Source organism: Convolutriloba macropyga, chromosome 2, assembly GCF_964194025.1.
Source record: "Convolutriloba macropyga chromosome 2, txConMacr16.3, whole genome shotgun sequence".
Classification (NCBI taxonomy): Eukaryota; Metazoa; Xenacoelomorpha; order Acoela; family Convolutidae; genus Convolutriloba; species Convolutriloba macropyga.
This window is the reverse complement of record NC_134469.1, coordinates 12,164,041-12,182,362: the sequence shown is the minus strand read 5'-3', so window position 1 is coordinate 12,182,362 and position 18,322 is coordinate 12,164,041. Positions and strand designations below refer to the sequence as shown.

At 35.0% G+C, this 18,322-nt stretch overlaps 1 protein-coding gene across 1 annotated transcript in view; it reads left to right on the top strand.

Moving 5' to 3' along the window:
- Positions 1-4,262, top strand: part of LOC142334817 (uncharacterized) — a 78,079-nt gene extending 73,817 nt beyond the window's left edge. Inside the window, exons 7-13 of the mRNA XM_075383141.1 lie at positions 2,391-2,438; positions 2,837-2,884; positions 3,071-3,118; positions 3,333-3,380; positions 3,662-3,709; positions 3,925-3,972; positions 4,201-4,262. Coding sequence (XP_075239256.1) covers positions 2,391-2,438; positions 2,837-2,884; positions 3,071-3,118; positions 3,333-3,380; positions 3,662-3,709; positions 3,925-3,972; positions 4,201-4,262 — 350 coding nt within the window. The remainder of the gene's footprint in view (positions 1-2,390; positions 2,439-2,836; positions 2,885-3,070; positions 3,119-3,332; positions 3,381-3,661; positions 3,710-3,924; positions 3,973-4,200) is intronic.
- Positions 4,263-18,322: the final 14,060 nt, after the last annotated feature.

The following is an 18,322-nucleotide window of genomic DNA, read 5'->3' as shown; positions in this document are numbered from 1 at the left end:
TGCTATCCTTCTGGGTGGAATCCGTTAAAGAATTTTAGACAGAATTGAACCTTCCCTAAGTGGTGCAAAAACAAGATGGTGGCAACCATGTTTGGTTTGAAATCAATTTTATTTTTTTTCATATGTAATCGTAATGAAAAAAACCACACAAAAAGAAACTTAGAATATTCTAGAGAGGCAATGTTTCAGAAATGAATTGAATTTTTGCTCCTGAAACGGTGCTGAAATGCTCAGAGACTCAAGTTCGGGTTCTTATAATCTTATAAAACTGAGTGAATGTGAGTTTTTGAACAGATTCCCCATAGTTCAACTTTATTAAATTAGCAAAGTTTATTAAATTAGCAAAGCATCATTTATGCTCAACCAGCCTTTTCACCCAGCTATTAAAGAATATTCTAGGTAATTGCGCAATAACTTGCATTTTTTAAAGTATTAGTATCAAAACCCTTGCCAAGAGCGCAGTTTAGTAGTTTTGACTTTTTTGTGAGTAAAATCTCAGATGTTCGTATAGACCTGCCTTTGAAATCGAAGATGTCACCGACATTTTACCTTATTTAGGGCAAACATACAATAATTTTCTTAGGTTTGAAAACAAACATGCCAGATAGTTCTCTCATTTTTTGCCTTTTTGTTTGGTCATCTGGACTAGGGTGTCGTTTGCTTGTTAACATTTGACCAAAATCTCGTCAGTAGAAGACTTGAAAACTTTTGGCAGATCTATATTCCTCTTGTTTACTGAGTAAGAAATCAGTGCAGCAAGTACGAGTCGTATTAAATTTTGTAGATTAGGAAAGATCAAACTGTCGTTACTACGCGTCTTGTAAGATAGAAATTTGAACTAAATAAAAACTTCCTTGCTCTAAAAATGTTATACGTATCAGATATTGCAGGCCCGTGGCGAGGTGATAGAAAAATGAACCGTTTAATCCAGACGAAAATTGGCCATGACCAGAAAATCTAGACAAAAATTTGGCCATGATTCGAACTTGTGCTAATTAGTGCGATTCATTGAGAAGTAATTCGAAAAACGCGTTCGTGTTTCGACTCTGCTGGATCATGTGAAAGTACTCTACTAGGATTTAAAAGTACGACGACTCAAATTTGTGCAACCATGATCACACAAAAATATAACTACTGCGAGGTGAAGACCCATAATGAGCTATCAAAATAAATTTTTTAAATTAATTAACTTGAACAATTTTTCTATGATTGTTATAGGCATGGGAATTGACTATGCCTTCAAACTGGTATAAAATGGAATATTCACCGCAGTGTAATCATTCCGGTAAATCCCACCAAGAAAACAGGAATCTTAGTTATAGTGCTTTCGAATGCTAAAATTGAATTTTTGATTCCAATCATTTTTACGTTACTCAGCAATCTGTTATGCTCACTGTTCAACGAAAATTGTCGTAATTTCCTAGAACAAAAAGGCCTAGAAAAAATTTCCTAGAACAAAGTGTTGCAGATTTTTGTTATAGTTCCCGTTATGCAAAGGAATGAAAAAATGAAAAATGAAGAAGTGCAAAAAAACCTGCGATTGTCTTGTCAGAAATTTACAATTCATTATCAGTTTAGATAAAAAAATATCGAATTTTACAGATAAAAGTTTTTTACACTCGAATTTTTACATCAGTTTAGATAAAAAACATGGAACAGGATAGAGAGCTAACCTATAGGGCCAACGTATACTGATTCGCACGTGAAAAAAACTACAGAAGACGTTGTTAGTTTAACAACGTATACTACATTCCTTATTCTCAAATTACTTTGAGTTTTTTACTTACCTACTTCTCTACTGCTCACTGCTTTTATTGCCAACTGCAATTTAGAAACTTGAGACAGCTGCCATAATGTATGGTTTTTCAATAATGGAAATTTCACCATAAATTAGGCATATATTTTTGAAAATTTTAAATTATTATTCCTTTAAGTTTTCTTGATAAATGTTGTTTTGATTATTCTAAATTTATGCACGGTTTAGGTATTTACTGTCTTTCAATTTTTTTCGGTCTGTAAAGAGCCAAAGGCTCCCATCAGTTTCTACTGAAGTTAATGTTATACCTAAATACAGTCTATTAGCATCATAATCTAGCCTTTTGAATCCAACATTTGCAAAATTAACATTTTAATAAATTTTTATCAATTAAACGTATTTAGAAACCTCGGCTACAACTGCACCCCCATTGCAGACGACTTCATTTTCCGGTAGAGTTCATAGGCTTTGAAATTTGCGGTTGATCTAAATTTAGTTTAATTATTAACTATAAATTAACACTTGCTCAGCTCGAGCTCTAGGTCTACGTAAAAAATAATATTTCCTTCTGGTCCCAGTCTAACAATAAAAATCTAACAATTTGGGTAAACTTTTATATAAAATACGGGTTTAGGAGCCTCGACAGCACCTGTACCACCCGCAGAGACAATTGATTCTCAAGGTAATGGAAACAGAAAGTTTGAACTGTTTAGTTAGTCTAATTTTAATGAAGCTAGCTTGGTATATTCCCTTCCATTCCTAGCTTAACGTGCAAAGAAACATCTTGGATAATTTTTTATATATTATACGTATTTAGGTACCACAATAATACCTGCACCTCCATTATAGACTACAGTATTTTCAGGTAAAATCAGCTCAAAATTTGGTCTCTGAAAATAATATAAATCTAATTTACTATTTTATATCATTTTTTCGTTAGGGTTTTCTTCCGTAAAATGCTTTTCCAACTCAAGTGTTTTGTTTACGTGGTGAAAATTTGGTGTAAGAAATTCCAATTCTAGTCAAGTATTTAAGAAATCTATTAATTTGGACTAACTTATATATATTATACGTGTTTAGGAGCCTCGACAGCACCTGTACCACCCATAGAGGCAACTGTTTCTCAAGGTAATGCAAACAAAAAGTTTGAACAGTACAGTTAGTCTAAATTTAATTCAGGTTCGCGTTTCACTACTGTAACACTTTTGTTTTTTCAAATTGCAATTTTTCTTCAGGGAAGATAACATGTTGTTAGTTTTTCGGCTCGTAGCTTAAACTTTGCGATATATATTTTAATATATTATACATGTTTAGGAACCACAATAATACATGCACATCCATTACAGACGACTGTATTCCCAGGTAAAGTCAACTCAAAACCTAATCTATGAAGTTATTATAAATGTAATTTACTTTTCTATATCAATTCTTTGTTGGGGTATATTTGTGTAACATTCTTGTTCAATTCGAGGGTTTTGTTTACGTAGAAAAAATTTGGTGAACTAAATTCCAATTTTATCCTGATATTAAAAAATCTTTTAATTTGGACAAACGTATTCATATAACACGTATTTAGGAGCCTCGTCAATACCTGCACGACAATCACCGACAACTTTAATTCCAGGTAATGTCAATTGAATGTTGCATTTTGCAGTTAACCTAAAATGACTCCAACTTTTACAAGTTTTGGTTTATTGTTCACTTCCGTTACATTTTCAGTCAACTCGAGTTTTTATTGGTTATGTAAGAATTGGTAAAGAATTTTATTTAGAATTTTTTTAACCTGAAATTTTTAGAAAAATTGCTGTATTAATTTTTGATTCTACCCTAACGTTCAAAAAGTCTAATAATTTGGACTAACTTATTGTTGAGAAAAATCTAATTGGACAAATTATACGTTTTTAGGAGCCTTGACGGTACCTGTGCCTCCATTACAGACGAGTATTGTTCCAGGTAATATGAACTGAAATTTTGATCTATACTGCTAATAAAAAATTATTTTACTTTTTATATTAATTTTTCGTTGGTGCTTCACTTCTGTAACATCTTTGTTCAACTCGAGCTTTTAATTTGTGTAAAGAAAATGTGGTGATTTAAATTCCTCTCCTAGCCTAATATTTACAAAATCTGTTGATTTGGACCCACTTTTATTTATTAATCGTATTTAGGAGCCTCGTCAATACCTTCACCACCATCACTGACAACTTTATTTCCAGGTAATATCAACTGAATGTTTGAATTGAGCAGTTAACCTAAAATTTGGTTGGTGCATCATTTCCGTTACATGTTCAATCAAATCCAGTTGTTTTGTTGACGTAAAAGTAGTATAAATTTGCTTAGAATTTTTTAAAACCTATAACATTTGATGTACTAAATTTTGCTTCTAGCCTAGCGTTCAAAAAATCTATTAATTTGACCAACTTTTGTATATTAAACGTATTTAGGAGCCTTGACGACGCCTGCAACACCGTTACAGACAATCGTATTACCAGGTAATGTCAACTGAAAGTTTCAACTGTGCAGTTAATAAAAGTATAGTTTAATTTTTTGAATAATTTTTCCTGTTTTGGTTCACCTCCGCAAGCTTATAGTCGAACCGAGGTTTATGTTTACATAAAACTGGTTTGTTCTGTTTCCTTAGGCCCATGAGCAGCGGAGATAGTTGCCTGCTGAAAGAAAATAGAGAATGATCAATTTTGTCACCTTTTAAGCTAATTTGATAGCTCGTAACTTTAATGGGCGTAACCAGAAAAATTTTTACAGTGACACCGTCCTGTTGGTGTGCTTTGGACAGGATCAAATTGCTGACTTCAAAATGTTATGTTCTGTATATAATTATCCTAACTTTCTACTGCCAGTCGAAAAGCCGGGGTAGAACAGAAAGAGGGCAGCATCTCATCAATCTGAGTTACTGGACAAGCATTGTGGCGAATATTCTTCAATTGCTCCTGTAAACAGCTGTTTGTAAACAAAAAAAATTTTACATTTGTTACATAATCAAGGGAAAGATCTGACAAGAGCAAAGAACTATTTTCAGTGGTTGATCGTCATGGAGAGCATAAGGTGCCGTGTCGAGGTGTCCACCGCTAAAAATGATAGGATTGGAAAATGAACCGAAAAAACGAACCGTTTTCAAGTGATAGGATTGGAAAAAGTTTTCCGCCGTTTAAAAAGGGGGGGGGGTAAGGGTGGAAACAGGACAAATCGCAATTTCCCTCTTAGTCCACCTTTATTTCAACACAATTCCACCCTTATTCCAATCGTATTCAACACAATTATACCCTTATTCCACCCGTAAACTCCTAAAATGGGCAGATCGGAATTTCCATTAAAGTCCACTTTTATTTCACCCTTATTCCACAATAAATTTATTTACTGCACAGATCGCAAATTCCCCTTTAATTCACAACAATTCCACCCTTTCTCCAGAGGTGTCAATTGTGAAGTTCTTCTGGTATCGATTCAACCCAATTTTTCTTCATCCTCCAATCTGCCGCAGAATATTTTTGATTCTAAATTTCAGAGGGTACAGATATCGAGGGGATCAAGGTTGAAAATGCCAAACTGGATACTCTCCTTTGTGTGTACACTTTCGGTTCTTTCGGAGACTCTTGTAGAGGAAAAGTGACAAAGTAATCTGATATGACGCTCAATTTCTGACCGAAAACTCTATTCGTCTATTTGGCTTCGGATTTGTCATTAGTAGGACTCCGGTGAGTGCTTCTGCTCAGTTTGAAACAAACTCAGTCAATCGGAGGCCTCAATTTTTCAGGCAATCTCTTATCTGTGAAGCGGTTTATTTGACTTCTGCTGGTGCGAGCAAAAACTGGAGGTAGTCACTCATATGAAATAAATTGTTTCCTAAAGGCTTTTAAAGCTGATGGAAGTCTTTTTTATCTTCAGCACACCTATAAAGCATATAAATTTTAGAAAAATGCGTTCATATTTCGAAGCTGGTACTTTTCTGTGACTACATTCCTTTTGACTCCATCGTTATTAGGTAGCAAGTAACACACAAAAGGAACTGTGAGTATTCAATCGAGAGTGGAGAAACACAAAATCCCTGCAAATTAATCAATCATATGTTTTGTGATGCGTTTTTCATTGAATGAAGCGTTTTTCATTGATTGAAGCGTTTTTCATTGATTGAAGATGTACGTGGCGAAAATCGTAAATGGTCACAATTGTCATCCTTTCAATCCGTTCTAAACTCATCCATAAGCAAGATGACACTCCCACTGAAATTTTGACAGATTTTCCAAAAAAAATTGGTTCCAAATTTTGGAAAAAAGTAAAAAAAACTTTGAAAAGTTTTAAATTTGTAAAAGTCTTTAAACAAAGTTTTTGATACTTTTTCATTACATTTTCTATCTTCATTAGTTACACTACCAAAATGCATCTCATAGTCCACCTATCTCAACGTTTAACACCGCATTTCAAAAATAATTCCTCATTTTATTAAAAAACTGATATAGTTTAAAGTCAGCATTTCTCAATTTATATAACCCAAAGAAAAGTTTTTGAGTGGAAGTGACATCAATATCCACATTTTGTTCTCAGCCTAATCCTCATATCATCCATTAACGTCATAACACGTGAAGTGTTGAAATAAGACAGCATTTGAGCTCTGCTTCACTTTAATACTAAAAACGCGATTAATTATTCCCAGACTAAATTTCTGGTAATAATTTTCAATTGTTTGTTTCTGCTTCAGTTTCTTTGACAATACTTCTCCGTGCCGTTTCTTTCACCCGTTCAAACTCATTAGTGTAAAAAATTCTCTTTTATATGGTTATTAGAAAACTTGATCAATTTCAGTTCTTTTTATGGCAATCTATCTATATATTTTTTGTGAAAAAATTAAGACACAATAATGAAAGCAATTTTTCTGGAATTCAAAGTTTCTTTCAGTTGTTTTTTGATCATTACGTCAATCAGAGCCCTCAAGTTAAGTATTAGCCATTTGAATTAAACTATTTGCCAGGGATAATTGGGCAGAATCTGCAAACTCTAGAGCATATTTCATCATATCAAAAAAGACATTCGAAGTTTTCTACTTTTCCATAATGCTCTTCAAATTTGGTATTGAGTTTAAAGATTGAAAGTGTATTCTTTTCGATTTATACCGTTATTTAATGGAATTGTTAGTCTTAGTCCAGAAAATATTGGAACGGCTCTTTGAGAGTGAATGCTGAAAAACAAATCTTTTCTCCTTTTTTATTGGCTGAGTATTATTTTGCGCCACGGAACAGGTTTTGCGGCGTGAATTTTGAAATTCCCCGAGTCCATGACTCCTTGAAGCTGTTTGTATCAATTTTTGTGGGTAATTCAACAGGTTCGCATTTTATACGATTTCAACGAATTTCCTTGGATGTTATTTTGTGAAATGAGAAACTTCCTCTAACTTCGTGATGAGGGTTTGTATTACCCGGAGTAGAAATATTACCAGAAGCACGCTTGAGGTGCTGTCTAATGCCGTGAAGGTTGTTTTTTGGGCCTTCAAAATATCCCAATTAAGGAGGTATAACTCAGAAATCTGCTAATGTCTCCTAAAGTATTTTACCAAATTAGTTCCACTCAATTGTATATTGCTGGTACAAAGGTCGCCTTGCTTGCGTTCTAAGCTGCCCGACTTAATCATGCTGATAAAAAAATGATGCAATGGCAAACATCAGAAAAATCGATATTTTTGTTCATTTAGGATCAAACAAAAACCGATATTGCGAGATACGCGTTTGACGATACATAAAAAGGTTTGCTTGCTTTGTCAGTTAGTTGGTATTGTCCTGATATATATATTTTTTGGCGAATTCCAAAAATAAGTGTGACAATTTTAGATAAATCCGAAAGTTACTTGTGCTGTTTTGTCATTTAGTACGGTACATTTATATTAAATTATCTTTTCGTAAAATTAAACAAATTTCAAGTTGTTTTTGGATTGGAACTCAACGGGAGCCGTATTTTAATCCCTCTTTTTCGTTATTCAATTTTTTTTGGGAATTGGCCAAGACAAAAATCTCTCTAGTGACATATGTGTGTCCGGTGCGTTTGGTTCTTTTATATGTTAGACAAACAAAACGGACGAATTTAAGCTCGAAAATAAATTCGTTAGAGTCCTTTGATATTGAGAATCTTCATATTGTATGCACTACAGGTCAATTTAGTTAGCTAATACAATCAAATTTTGCTCTGAAGAGAACTTACTTCTCCTGGCTTCTTGCCAGATTGGTACTGGACAATAATCGAGCTTTATCTCCGCGTTAAAAAACAACAACTTGATGATACTCTGTAACAAGATGCATCTCAAGTACTCCATTGCTCCAAATATGGTGCATTTTTCCTTACAAAGTTTAGCATTTTGATTTTGTTTACGGGACCGTAGATTTCACATGGGAAATGTTTAAGTGTATTGCATGACTTTGTATAGTATGTCCTTGATAATGTGATCAACAGAATATAGTTATTTAGTTCTAGGCATTGGACAGTGTTGGGTCGCCCAAGTCAGTTTTTTGGTTATTTGGTACCCATTGCTTGATCGGTATTATCTGTGCCCGAAAGAAACTCTTTTCCTATGGATTTGCATATTCAGAGAGCTCAACTTGAGGTTTTGCTTATAACTCTGTCTATTGAGGAAAATATGTTTTTTATTTAATGATTATATATGTTTTTTATTTAATGAAAATATGTTTTTTATTTTTTGATTATTATTATTGTTGTTTTCAAAAAGCTAATGAAAAATCGAGCAGTCCAATCTTAATTTTCATCGTTTTGTGCGTTGTATTTTAATATTTTCATGTATATTAACGAAGTTTTCTTTCAGAAATTATTTGTTTGGTTTTGTCGTTGGCTGCTGACTCGTCTACTTTCTGAGGTGAGTGCTTCTTTCCGCTTCTTTGCAAGCTAGCTTGGCTGGCTGCCTCTTTTTTCGGTCTGAATTCCTCTGCACCTGAGCTTCAGTGTTGGCGCCGTTTTGGGTCCGCTTTCCCACAACATGAAGGTTCGTTGAATTTTTACGTTAAAATTGGGTTTTCAAGTTTGCGAATTGCTGGTTTCGACAGCTGCCGTTTTTTTTCGGCTTGATTTGCTTTCCATCGCTGAGCTTTGTTTTTCGGATCAGTTTTGGTACATCACAGAGATATTCTTGTGCAAAACAAAAACATTTGTTTTAAATTGCGCTCATTTTGAGTTTCCATAGAAATATTGCTTTTTAGAAAAGTTAGAAAATTTTTAGGTATTTTGCTGTTGCGTTCTGGACCTGCGAGCTAACACATTTGAACTTTCTGTTTTCATTTTGCAATTTTTCACGGGAGCACCAACTAATTGTAAAACTTTATCTATCAAAAACTAGTGAAGGTTCCGACGTTCTTCAAAAAAAGCAAAATGTTGGAGTTTTAACAAATCCTCTTGATGCTAAATTCCGAGATGTTTCGCCTTCTAGCTGCCTGGAAAAAATGACGGGATATCTTACTGCTAAATAATATTTCCTGCGTTAGCCTTGCGTATATAGACGATAGACTTTTTTTATAAACGCAGGATTGTATCCTTTTTGGTGATATCGCAATTAGTTTAGTTAGGTCTTTTTCCCCAATGTATAGCCTCTTTTGCGAAATTCTCTTCGCTCATTGGTTTTCGTTCGGTCATTTAAAGTTCTGAGCCCGTTGGTTATCACTAGTAGGCACACTCTGAGGCAAAAAGAACCGGAGTTTTGGTATAGTTGGACTGCTAACAGATAACATCTCTTTCTGCATCAAAAAAATTCTCTAAAAGGATTAAAAAGAGATCAATTGCTCATTGGGTTTTAGATGTGAGATGTTCTCATTTTTCCATGTTTACAGTACTTCACTGGGTTGTGCCAACGGCATCAGCTGCAATTTAAATAAAAGTTCTATCAAAAATAAAAATACCAAATTGAAATCGAATTTTCATTACACAGTTTTTTGGAGTCCTCAAACTCTGGTCGAAATCAGCCAATATCTTTGCAGTTGCCTCGTTTTCACTTTTTAAACATTTCTCTTCGAACATTTTTATCCTCAATTAAGACAGTTTTTTTCCTAGTGGACGAATTACATAGTTTGGTCCGTGAAAGTTACTAAAATTGTGCACTCAGCCTTGCTAGAGGATGTTAAACTGAAAAAATGTAAGTTAAACATTGCAGTGGAGCTCAACGAGATTGAATAAAATATTAGAACATTTTTTTATCACAAATCTTATTATTTGTTGTGTCTTTTGTAGCGTTACATACACTGGAACAAGCAGTACACAAAAACAGCAACAAAGTTACCGAACTATCCAATTATTCCTGTAGAGAGCCAAGACGACAGTTGGTTTTGTTTGGGTGCTAACAGCAACAACACTTAATTCCACCGATCAAAAAACAAAAGCCAACTGTTTTCCGAAAAGGTTAGGGAAGAAGCGATAGACAGTTCTTCCTTGAAAATATTATATAGGAAAATAGCGATGAGATCTACGCTCCAACAAGTCAACGTTCAGAAAAGAACATGGCATTACGTTGAAACAATTTCAAATCTGAGCCTTTTATCTCTGTTTGACTTTAATCCAAGTCGTTATTTTAATCTATCTAATAATCACCTTTTCCTTGGATCAAGCTCATTTTAAAAATTCTTTTTTACATTTTACAAAGAGCGATCAAGTTACAAATTCTATTTATCTGATACAGTTTCTCAGAAGTTTGCAGATTGATGAAAACAGTTGAAAGCAATGGAGAGTCAAATCGTTTAAAATTTATTAAAAGTGCCGATAGCTAAGAGAAAAAGTATCATATCAAGTCTTTGCTTCTGATCAAGTCGGCATTGCAATTTGATGACGACAAAGTTTCCTCATCCAAGGTAAGTCTCGAATGATAAATTCGTTTTTCAAATAACTTTGATGGCTTTCATAGTAGGTTGAAAAAAGCCCGTAAAACGGGGAAAACTGACCGAAGCTAATTTTTAATGTGAAAAGAGGCCACACGTCGCTGATCAACCACGCTGATTAAAGTGGGAGACTTTCAAGAGCCTATAAAATGTATACAATGTTTAAAGCTGGAAAACAGCAGTTCAAAAGATTGAAAGGAAGAAAACTCGCATTTTTCCCTTTTTGGTTTGTTGATGTTGCTTTTTGGATATTTTTTCAAAGATACAAATGATACCGTGCATTGTCTCTTGATTGCCGTTGATGTATTTTGTATTTGATACATGGTCCACTTTCTTCAAAAAAATGTATGATCCTATTTTCAAAGCAAGCACAACCAACTCTGCAGCAGCACTTTGAACAGTCATGAAGGCAAAAAATTTCAACTCCTAGAACTTAATGGTGTTTTCTATATTAGCCCTCCAAATCTTTTCCTTGACCGGTCCAAAATATCACGGGCACTGATATTGGTTTTTCAATAAATATCATATTTAGGAAAGCTTCAAAGGCCACTTGAGCAGATTTGAATCTCAATTTGTGAGCTCATACAAAACAATTCTACGAGCATGATACTTCTACGAGCTAGAAATTCAAATCTGCGCGGGCGCCTTTTAAAGTTTTTTTTAAATATAAAAGTTTTTGAAAAACCATTATTGGTACCCATAAATTTTTGGACCGGTCGAGGAAAAAAATTGGAGGGCTATTATAGAAAACACGGTAGAAATCCAGGAGCTGAATATTTTACCTTTCATGGTAGTTCAAAAAGTGCTACTGCATATCTGCGAACTTCGAAAACTGGATAACAAAATTTTTTCGAAGAAAGCGGACCATCCCAAGATTTTGATAATCCACATAAAATTGTGAGGCTAAAAAACGCTCGAGGTGACTCAGGCATTGGTTTTCCGCCCGCAGACGTTTCTCGGGAGCATTTTTTGAGGTCGAACCTTGGGAGGACGAAACTTGCGATCTTGAAAATATGGCATCTGTAAATAGGATTTAAAAAGCCTTTAAAAAAAGGAAAACACTTTCAGAAGCTAAGTACAATATTTCAAAGGAATCTTTACGTCATTGAAAAATCAATCTGTCCATTAGGGAGGTTTCTAGTTTGCAAAAGAACACTGGGTCACACTTGTCAAAATTGAGCGAGTTTTTTGATATTACAAATTGTATACAATGTTTAAAGCTGCGAACGAAAACTTCAAAAAACTGAAAGTAACAAAACTAGGAACTAACCATATTTAGTCTGTTGATGCTGCTTTTCTGGGTAAAATTTCAAAGGAAAACGATATGGTACACTGTCGCTTGAGTTGTTCTGTTGTATTAACACAGTTTCTACGTGCGCACGCAATGGATTCCAAGTGTGCTCACATGGTTTTTCAAACTTTTCCAAATACGATAAATTTTGAAGAAAAAAATCATATCATTGCCCATAATATTTTCGACAGATCGAAGAAAAGTATTCGGAAGGCTTTTATAGAAAGCGCTGTAAAGAGTAAGTTTATAGCATCCATGAGATTTCAGTAAGTGCTATTGCAAAGCTTTTTTGCGTACTTTGGAAATTAGTTTATACAAATTTTTTTGAAGAATGCAGATCGTGTCACTACTTGGTTAACCTTCAAATTGAAAGGCTAATGAACAAGTAGTCCAATCACCGTTTCTGTAGACATCCCAAACGGCATGTCAGAAAAGAAATTAATAAACCGTGTGTTTTTTTTTCAGCGCAAATTTTTCCAAAAGGTATACAAGCAGCGATATACACATTAAGTTTTAACTGATTAAAACTGTTCATTCCGCGCAATCTTAGTGAACACATACCTATGTTTCGCATGATAGTGAAGGCCAATAAGCTTTTGGACAGTTTTATGCCATTTAGCTTTTTTTAAATATTTTGAGCATACACCTTGTGGTTGCAAGCACGTAGGTAAACCTCTGAGGGTCTCGTTGGTAGTTCTTTTTGAAGCTTTGCTTGTAATCTGCTTGGCGGACAAACTGCAGTTCAGTAGGCATGTTGAGTGTCAGGTGATTCAATTGTCAACGCCTTGCTTCAACGGCAGCGTGAAAAATGCAATATAACATTTCCACACAGTTGTTGAATGAAAGTCAATTACCTTTCTGATCGCATACTTTCATCAAAAGCAAATCCTATTTTTTATACTGGTTCAACAGATCGAAAAAAAGGCATTGATCTGGGTTTCGCGCTACGATTAGATTCAAAACTTATTGTGATTTCACTTGCAGAGCAATACCACTTAACCATAGCGAAAAAAATAGTACAAATTGCTTTTCCTGAAGTACTATGTTTAGTACGTAAAGAACCAAAATTACTTTGAAAGAGACATTACGTCAATTTGTTAAGAAACAAATCGGAAGTTTTAGCCCAAAAAAGCAAATGGAAGGTCGCTATATAGGGGTCTTGTCGGTATCTGTTGAAGATCAAAGAGGAGACGGTGTTTTTCATAATTACCTAGACAAAAAACCAAAGCAAGGAGAAAGTAGACTTGGATTAAACAGTGCTCGCGTTTCGAGAGAAAAAAATCTACGCAATAGACGAACAAAAATTGTTTTCGTGAGTAGCAAGCTGTCTCGAGAACAAACCGAACCGTAAGCCTAATACGAAAAGGAAAAAGAACTAAAACAGGCAAGACTTCTTTTCATATATAATGGACGTTCCGACCCAATTCAAGGTATCATTCATTCTTCTATGCTGATCCTCCAGTTCCAGCAACTAACTCCATTTGGTTCACGTCAAGTTTTGCTTCAATTTGAGCGTGCTTGCGACAGACAATATTTCCCGCAAACAAATACAGATAGAATGGTTGGAGTTCAAATTTCAAGGGCAACGTACGTTAATTAGGGGAACCTTGTCCGATCAAAACAACATTCTACTCAAAAAGGACGATTAAATAGTGGATTAAAAAATTATAGGACGAAGCAGCTGTTCAGAATAAAAAAATGTCGCGCAGACTATTAGCTCTTATGAAATTTGTGAATATTATTGACAATATTTTTTGGTAAAATTTGGAAACTTTTTTGAATAATACAATGTTTTCTTGGTCCGGCAAATTGCAAACCTACTGGTCCATTTCGCGTCCATTTTGCGACAAAACTTAGTTACGATCTGACATCCAAGCATAGCAGGCTCATGTGTGCAGTTTGGAACCAATAATTTCGGTTTTCAACGACTTGAAAAGTGATTTTTCTTCAAAGGGACATGAAATTTTAAACTCCAGGAGTGGCTTTTACATTTTTCGGACAGACTTCCTGACAATTTTTTGAATCGTGTTGACATCTGAAGCCGAATGTCGAATCAGACAGACAGGTTCGGTGGATAAATTCATAAAGCTACAGTGCGAGTGTTGCCTGGATGCATCTTATTAAGTTTCCACATTCAAGATTCTATATGTTTCTGATTTTTTATATTTATTGAACCTCAGAACGAAGGCCTTTTCACTCAAGAAAGACAGACCGCGATAGCTTGAAAGCAAGGTATCTGGTAATAGGATAAAAAACCCGTTAGAAGTGGAAAAAAATAGTCAGAAGCTAAAAATATTATTTGAATAGAATCTACACGTTGGTGGACAACCAAGCTGCTTTTTAGGGAGGCTTCCAGTTTGCCAAAATAAGGTGGGACACACTTGTCAAAATTTATGCAAAATAAATGTATACAATATTTAAAGCTGTAAAAGAAAATTTTAAAAGTCCGAAAGTAACCAAACTAGGAACTAACCATATTTGGTCTGTTGATGCTGCTTTGTTAAATAAAATAAATAAAAATTCAAAAGAAAAAGATATCATATATTGTCTTTTGATTGGAGTGGGTGTTTTAACACGGTTTTTCCGCAAGACGATGTTTTTTTAGCTCACGCAGTGGAATACAAACCTGCTCACGTGGCTATTCAATTTTTTTTTAAATACGATACTTTTTGAAATAAAAATCAGTGCCCATCAAAATTTAGACAGATCAAAGAAAAGATTAGGAGGGCTATTATAGAAAACACTGTAAGGAGCTAGGAGTTGAAGTTCATAGCACCAATGGTTGTTCAGTAAGTGCTATTGCAGAGCTGTTTGTGCGTACTTTGGTAATTGGGTTATACACATTTTTTGAAGAAAGCAGACCATTTCAATATTTGAATAACCTTTAACAATTTGTAAAGCCTGTACAGGGTTGAGTTGAGTCAAAAAATAGTTTTACGCCGGCAGACGTTCATAGGGAGCATGTTTCTTAGGAGTCTGGTTCTACATAATATTCCAAATGCTTTCGATTGCAGACCAAACTCAGGTATTTAGAGTTTTCGATGACCAGCCAAGCAGTTTGCCAAAAAAGATTTTCGAAAGCGACACACCATGCGATTGTCATTTCAGCGCAAAATTTCCAAAAAAGGCTACAAGCCGCGATATACACATTCAAATTTAACTAATTTAAAGTGCAATCGTAGTAAACACATAACCTATCTTCCGCATGAGAATGTATGCCAGGAAGTATTTGGACAATTTAATGCTCTTGAGCTAGTTGCTTTTAAACATAATGTCTATAAACTTTGTGGTCGAGAGCAAAGAGTCAATCCTCTCAATGGCCTATTAGTGGGTTTTTTTGAAGTGTTGATTGTAATCTGCTTGGCGGCCAAACATCAGTTCAGTAGACATATTGAGTAACAGTTGTTTCAGTCGTCAACGCCTTGCTTCAACGTCAGCGTGGAAATTGCAATTATTTGTTTCCAAGAAGTTGTTGAATGGATGTCAATTACCTTTCTAGTCGCATATTTTCTTCAAGAGCAAATCCTAGATTTTTCACCGATTTAACAGATCGAAAATAAGGCCTTGGTCTGGGTTTCGCGCTACGTCTAGAGTTAAAAATATTTGTGATACCACTTGCAGAGCACTTCGACCTAACCATAGCGATACAATCAGTACCAACTGCCCTGAAGTACAATGGATAACAGAGTTACTTACAGAACCAAAAGTTACTTTGAATTAGACATTACGCGAAAAAACTTTTAAGAAACAAATCGGAAGTTTTAGGCCACGAAACACAAATGGAAGGTCACTAAGTAGGGAATTTGTTGGTATCCCTGGAAGAAGAAATAGGAGACGATGGTTTTCATCCATAAATAGACATAAAATTATCGCAAGGGGAAGAAAGAAATCGATGAAACAGCGCTGGCTCGCGTTACCAGGGAAGAGAATTGAAAGACTACACTCGAAAAACGGACAAAAGTTATTTCACTGAGTAACAGGGTGTCTTGGGAACAAACAGTAGTTCTAATACAAAAATGAAAAAGAACTTAAACAAACAAGACTTCTTTTCATCTATAATGGACAATCCGACCTAATTGATTGCAATATCTCATTCATTCATCTATGCTGATCCTCCAGTTTCAGCCACTAACTCAATTTTGGACCTCTTTGATTCAGTTCAAGTTTTGCTTAATTTTGAGCGTGCTTGCGACAAACAATTTTCCCCGCCAGCAAATACAGAGAAGACGGTCGGAGTTCAAATTTCAAGCTTCACGTACGGAAACAAGTGGAATATTAGCTGATCGAAACGAGCTTCTACTCAAATTGGAGATGTAAATAGTTGAATAAAATGTCTTCAGACGAAGCAGATTTTCGACACGAACTGTTAGCCCTCACCAATTTTGTGATTCACATTGCCAAGAATTTTTGGTAAAATTCGGAAATTTTCTAGAATGGCACCATGGTTTCTTGGTCCAGCAATTTGCGCATTTGCCGGCCTGTTTGATGTCAATTTTGAAGCAGCTGTCAGTTAAAATTTAACATCCAAGCAAAACAAGCTCAAGTGTATTTTTTTGAACCACATGCTTCTGATTCAAACAATTTGAAAAATAATATTTTTCAACATGACATGAAATTTTAAGTTCAGGGCGTAGCTTTCACATTTTTGGACAAAATTCCTGACAATTTTTGAGTGTTGTTGACAAAAATTTGATGTGGTAGACGAATTTTGAATCAGACTGGCAAACTAGTTAGACAAACTTGTAAATTCATAATGCTTCAGTCCAAAGGTTGCTTGGATGCATGTAGTTTCACAATCAAGGTCCTAAGTGTTTTTCTATTTGTATGTATATTTGAGCTCAGAATGGAGACTGTTTCAATCGAAAGATCTTCGAAGAAAACAACAACTGAATTTGAATGCAAGAGTCTTCGATTACTTCTTATTTCAACACTAGTACTGGCGTTTATTAGAAATGTGATTTTTTCACTAGAGCTCCAGCTTGGTTGTTGTTTGATACCGGAAAACTCTTTAAAGGAAAGTTCCAATTCTAAAACTTTCAGTAAGCCCTTCGAAAGCATTGTGCATCTGTACTACGCAACGCCTTGCTTCATGCTGTCGGAGGCAATGTATTTACTCTCGAAAATTTTGCCATTGATTTTACGTTGTTTTTAAATCTTACGGCTGATTGCCAATAACTGCACACCACAATCCGTCCAACTCGATATTTGCGGTTAGATATATAAACTTCTTTTCATTGGTGCCTCAAACGTTCAAAAAGATTATGAGTTGCGCTGGTCTAGAAATGCCGTCTAGTGGATGGTGGATGTCTAGATTGTGAGCGTGCCTTGCACTCGAGTGAGTTATGAACCAAAAAGCCTCTAATAGGTTCTCTTCAATTTGAAATTTGTTTAATTTTTGAGCGTATGTTTTTTGGCTTTTCCTTGTCTTCAGTAACCTTTTTATGGAGACAATCACACACGCACAGAAAGCTTTTTTAATTTATTGTATATTGTCGTAAATTCAAGGTGTGGTATAACGGTCAAGAAGCCCTGGATGCTTCATCGAGTAGTATAACGGTCAAGTTGCGCTTGAGAGAGGCACTGGCAAAAAATAATAGCGTTATCAAATTCGTGGTAGTTCACGCTATGTGGAGGAAATGTCTGAAGTTGTCTAAAGAAATCGGTAAAATTAATGGTATCATCCAGTGGATGAATTGGGCTAAAAGTACGTACGAAGTCAAAATCTAAACGAATCATATACGAAGAGAACAACGGTTTGCCTCAGGTTCGTACTATACTAACAAGACGAAATGAGCTCAATAATATTTTTGTTTTTTAAAATAACGGTTTAGGTGTGTCTAATATTGGAACAATTGAGTTGGCGGGTAGGTTCCCAAAGCCGAGAAAGAACACATGTGGTGATTGGGTGCTAAGTAATACCCTATTGCATCTGTAATCTTCTGTTAGGGCACAAACGCAGAGTTTTACACCAATTTGCATCTGTTCTGCTCTGGTTGGACAAATCTCTTCTTTTTGCTTTACAATCTCTAGTTGAAGTTAGGCATGAACCACTAGCATTCAAATGAGCAAAAATTGTCGTAAATTTCAACTTTTTCCCTAATTTTGACTGAAAACGGTTCCAATTTCAGTTTTTCAAGCTGATTGGGCACGGTTAATTTAATAACATCTTTTTATGTTACATTTTTGTTACATCGATTTTAGGTTACATTTCTGATGTCACATTCTGCCCCTCTGGTGTTTTTGTACGCCTACGTTTCCCCCGTTGAGCCTCTTTAAATTTAACATTAAATTCTATCGACACGTTACCGATATTTTCTTCATTTGAAATTTCAACTTGGCAAGTCTATTTCGTGTTTAATATGAGTCAAAGATTTGAAACTGTACTGAAATTGTACTGGTATT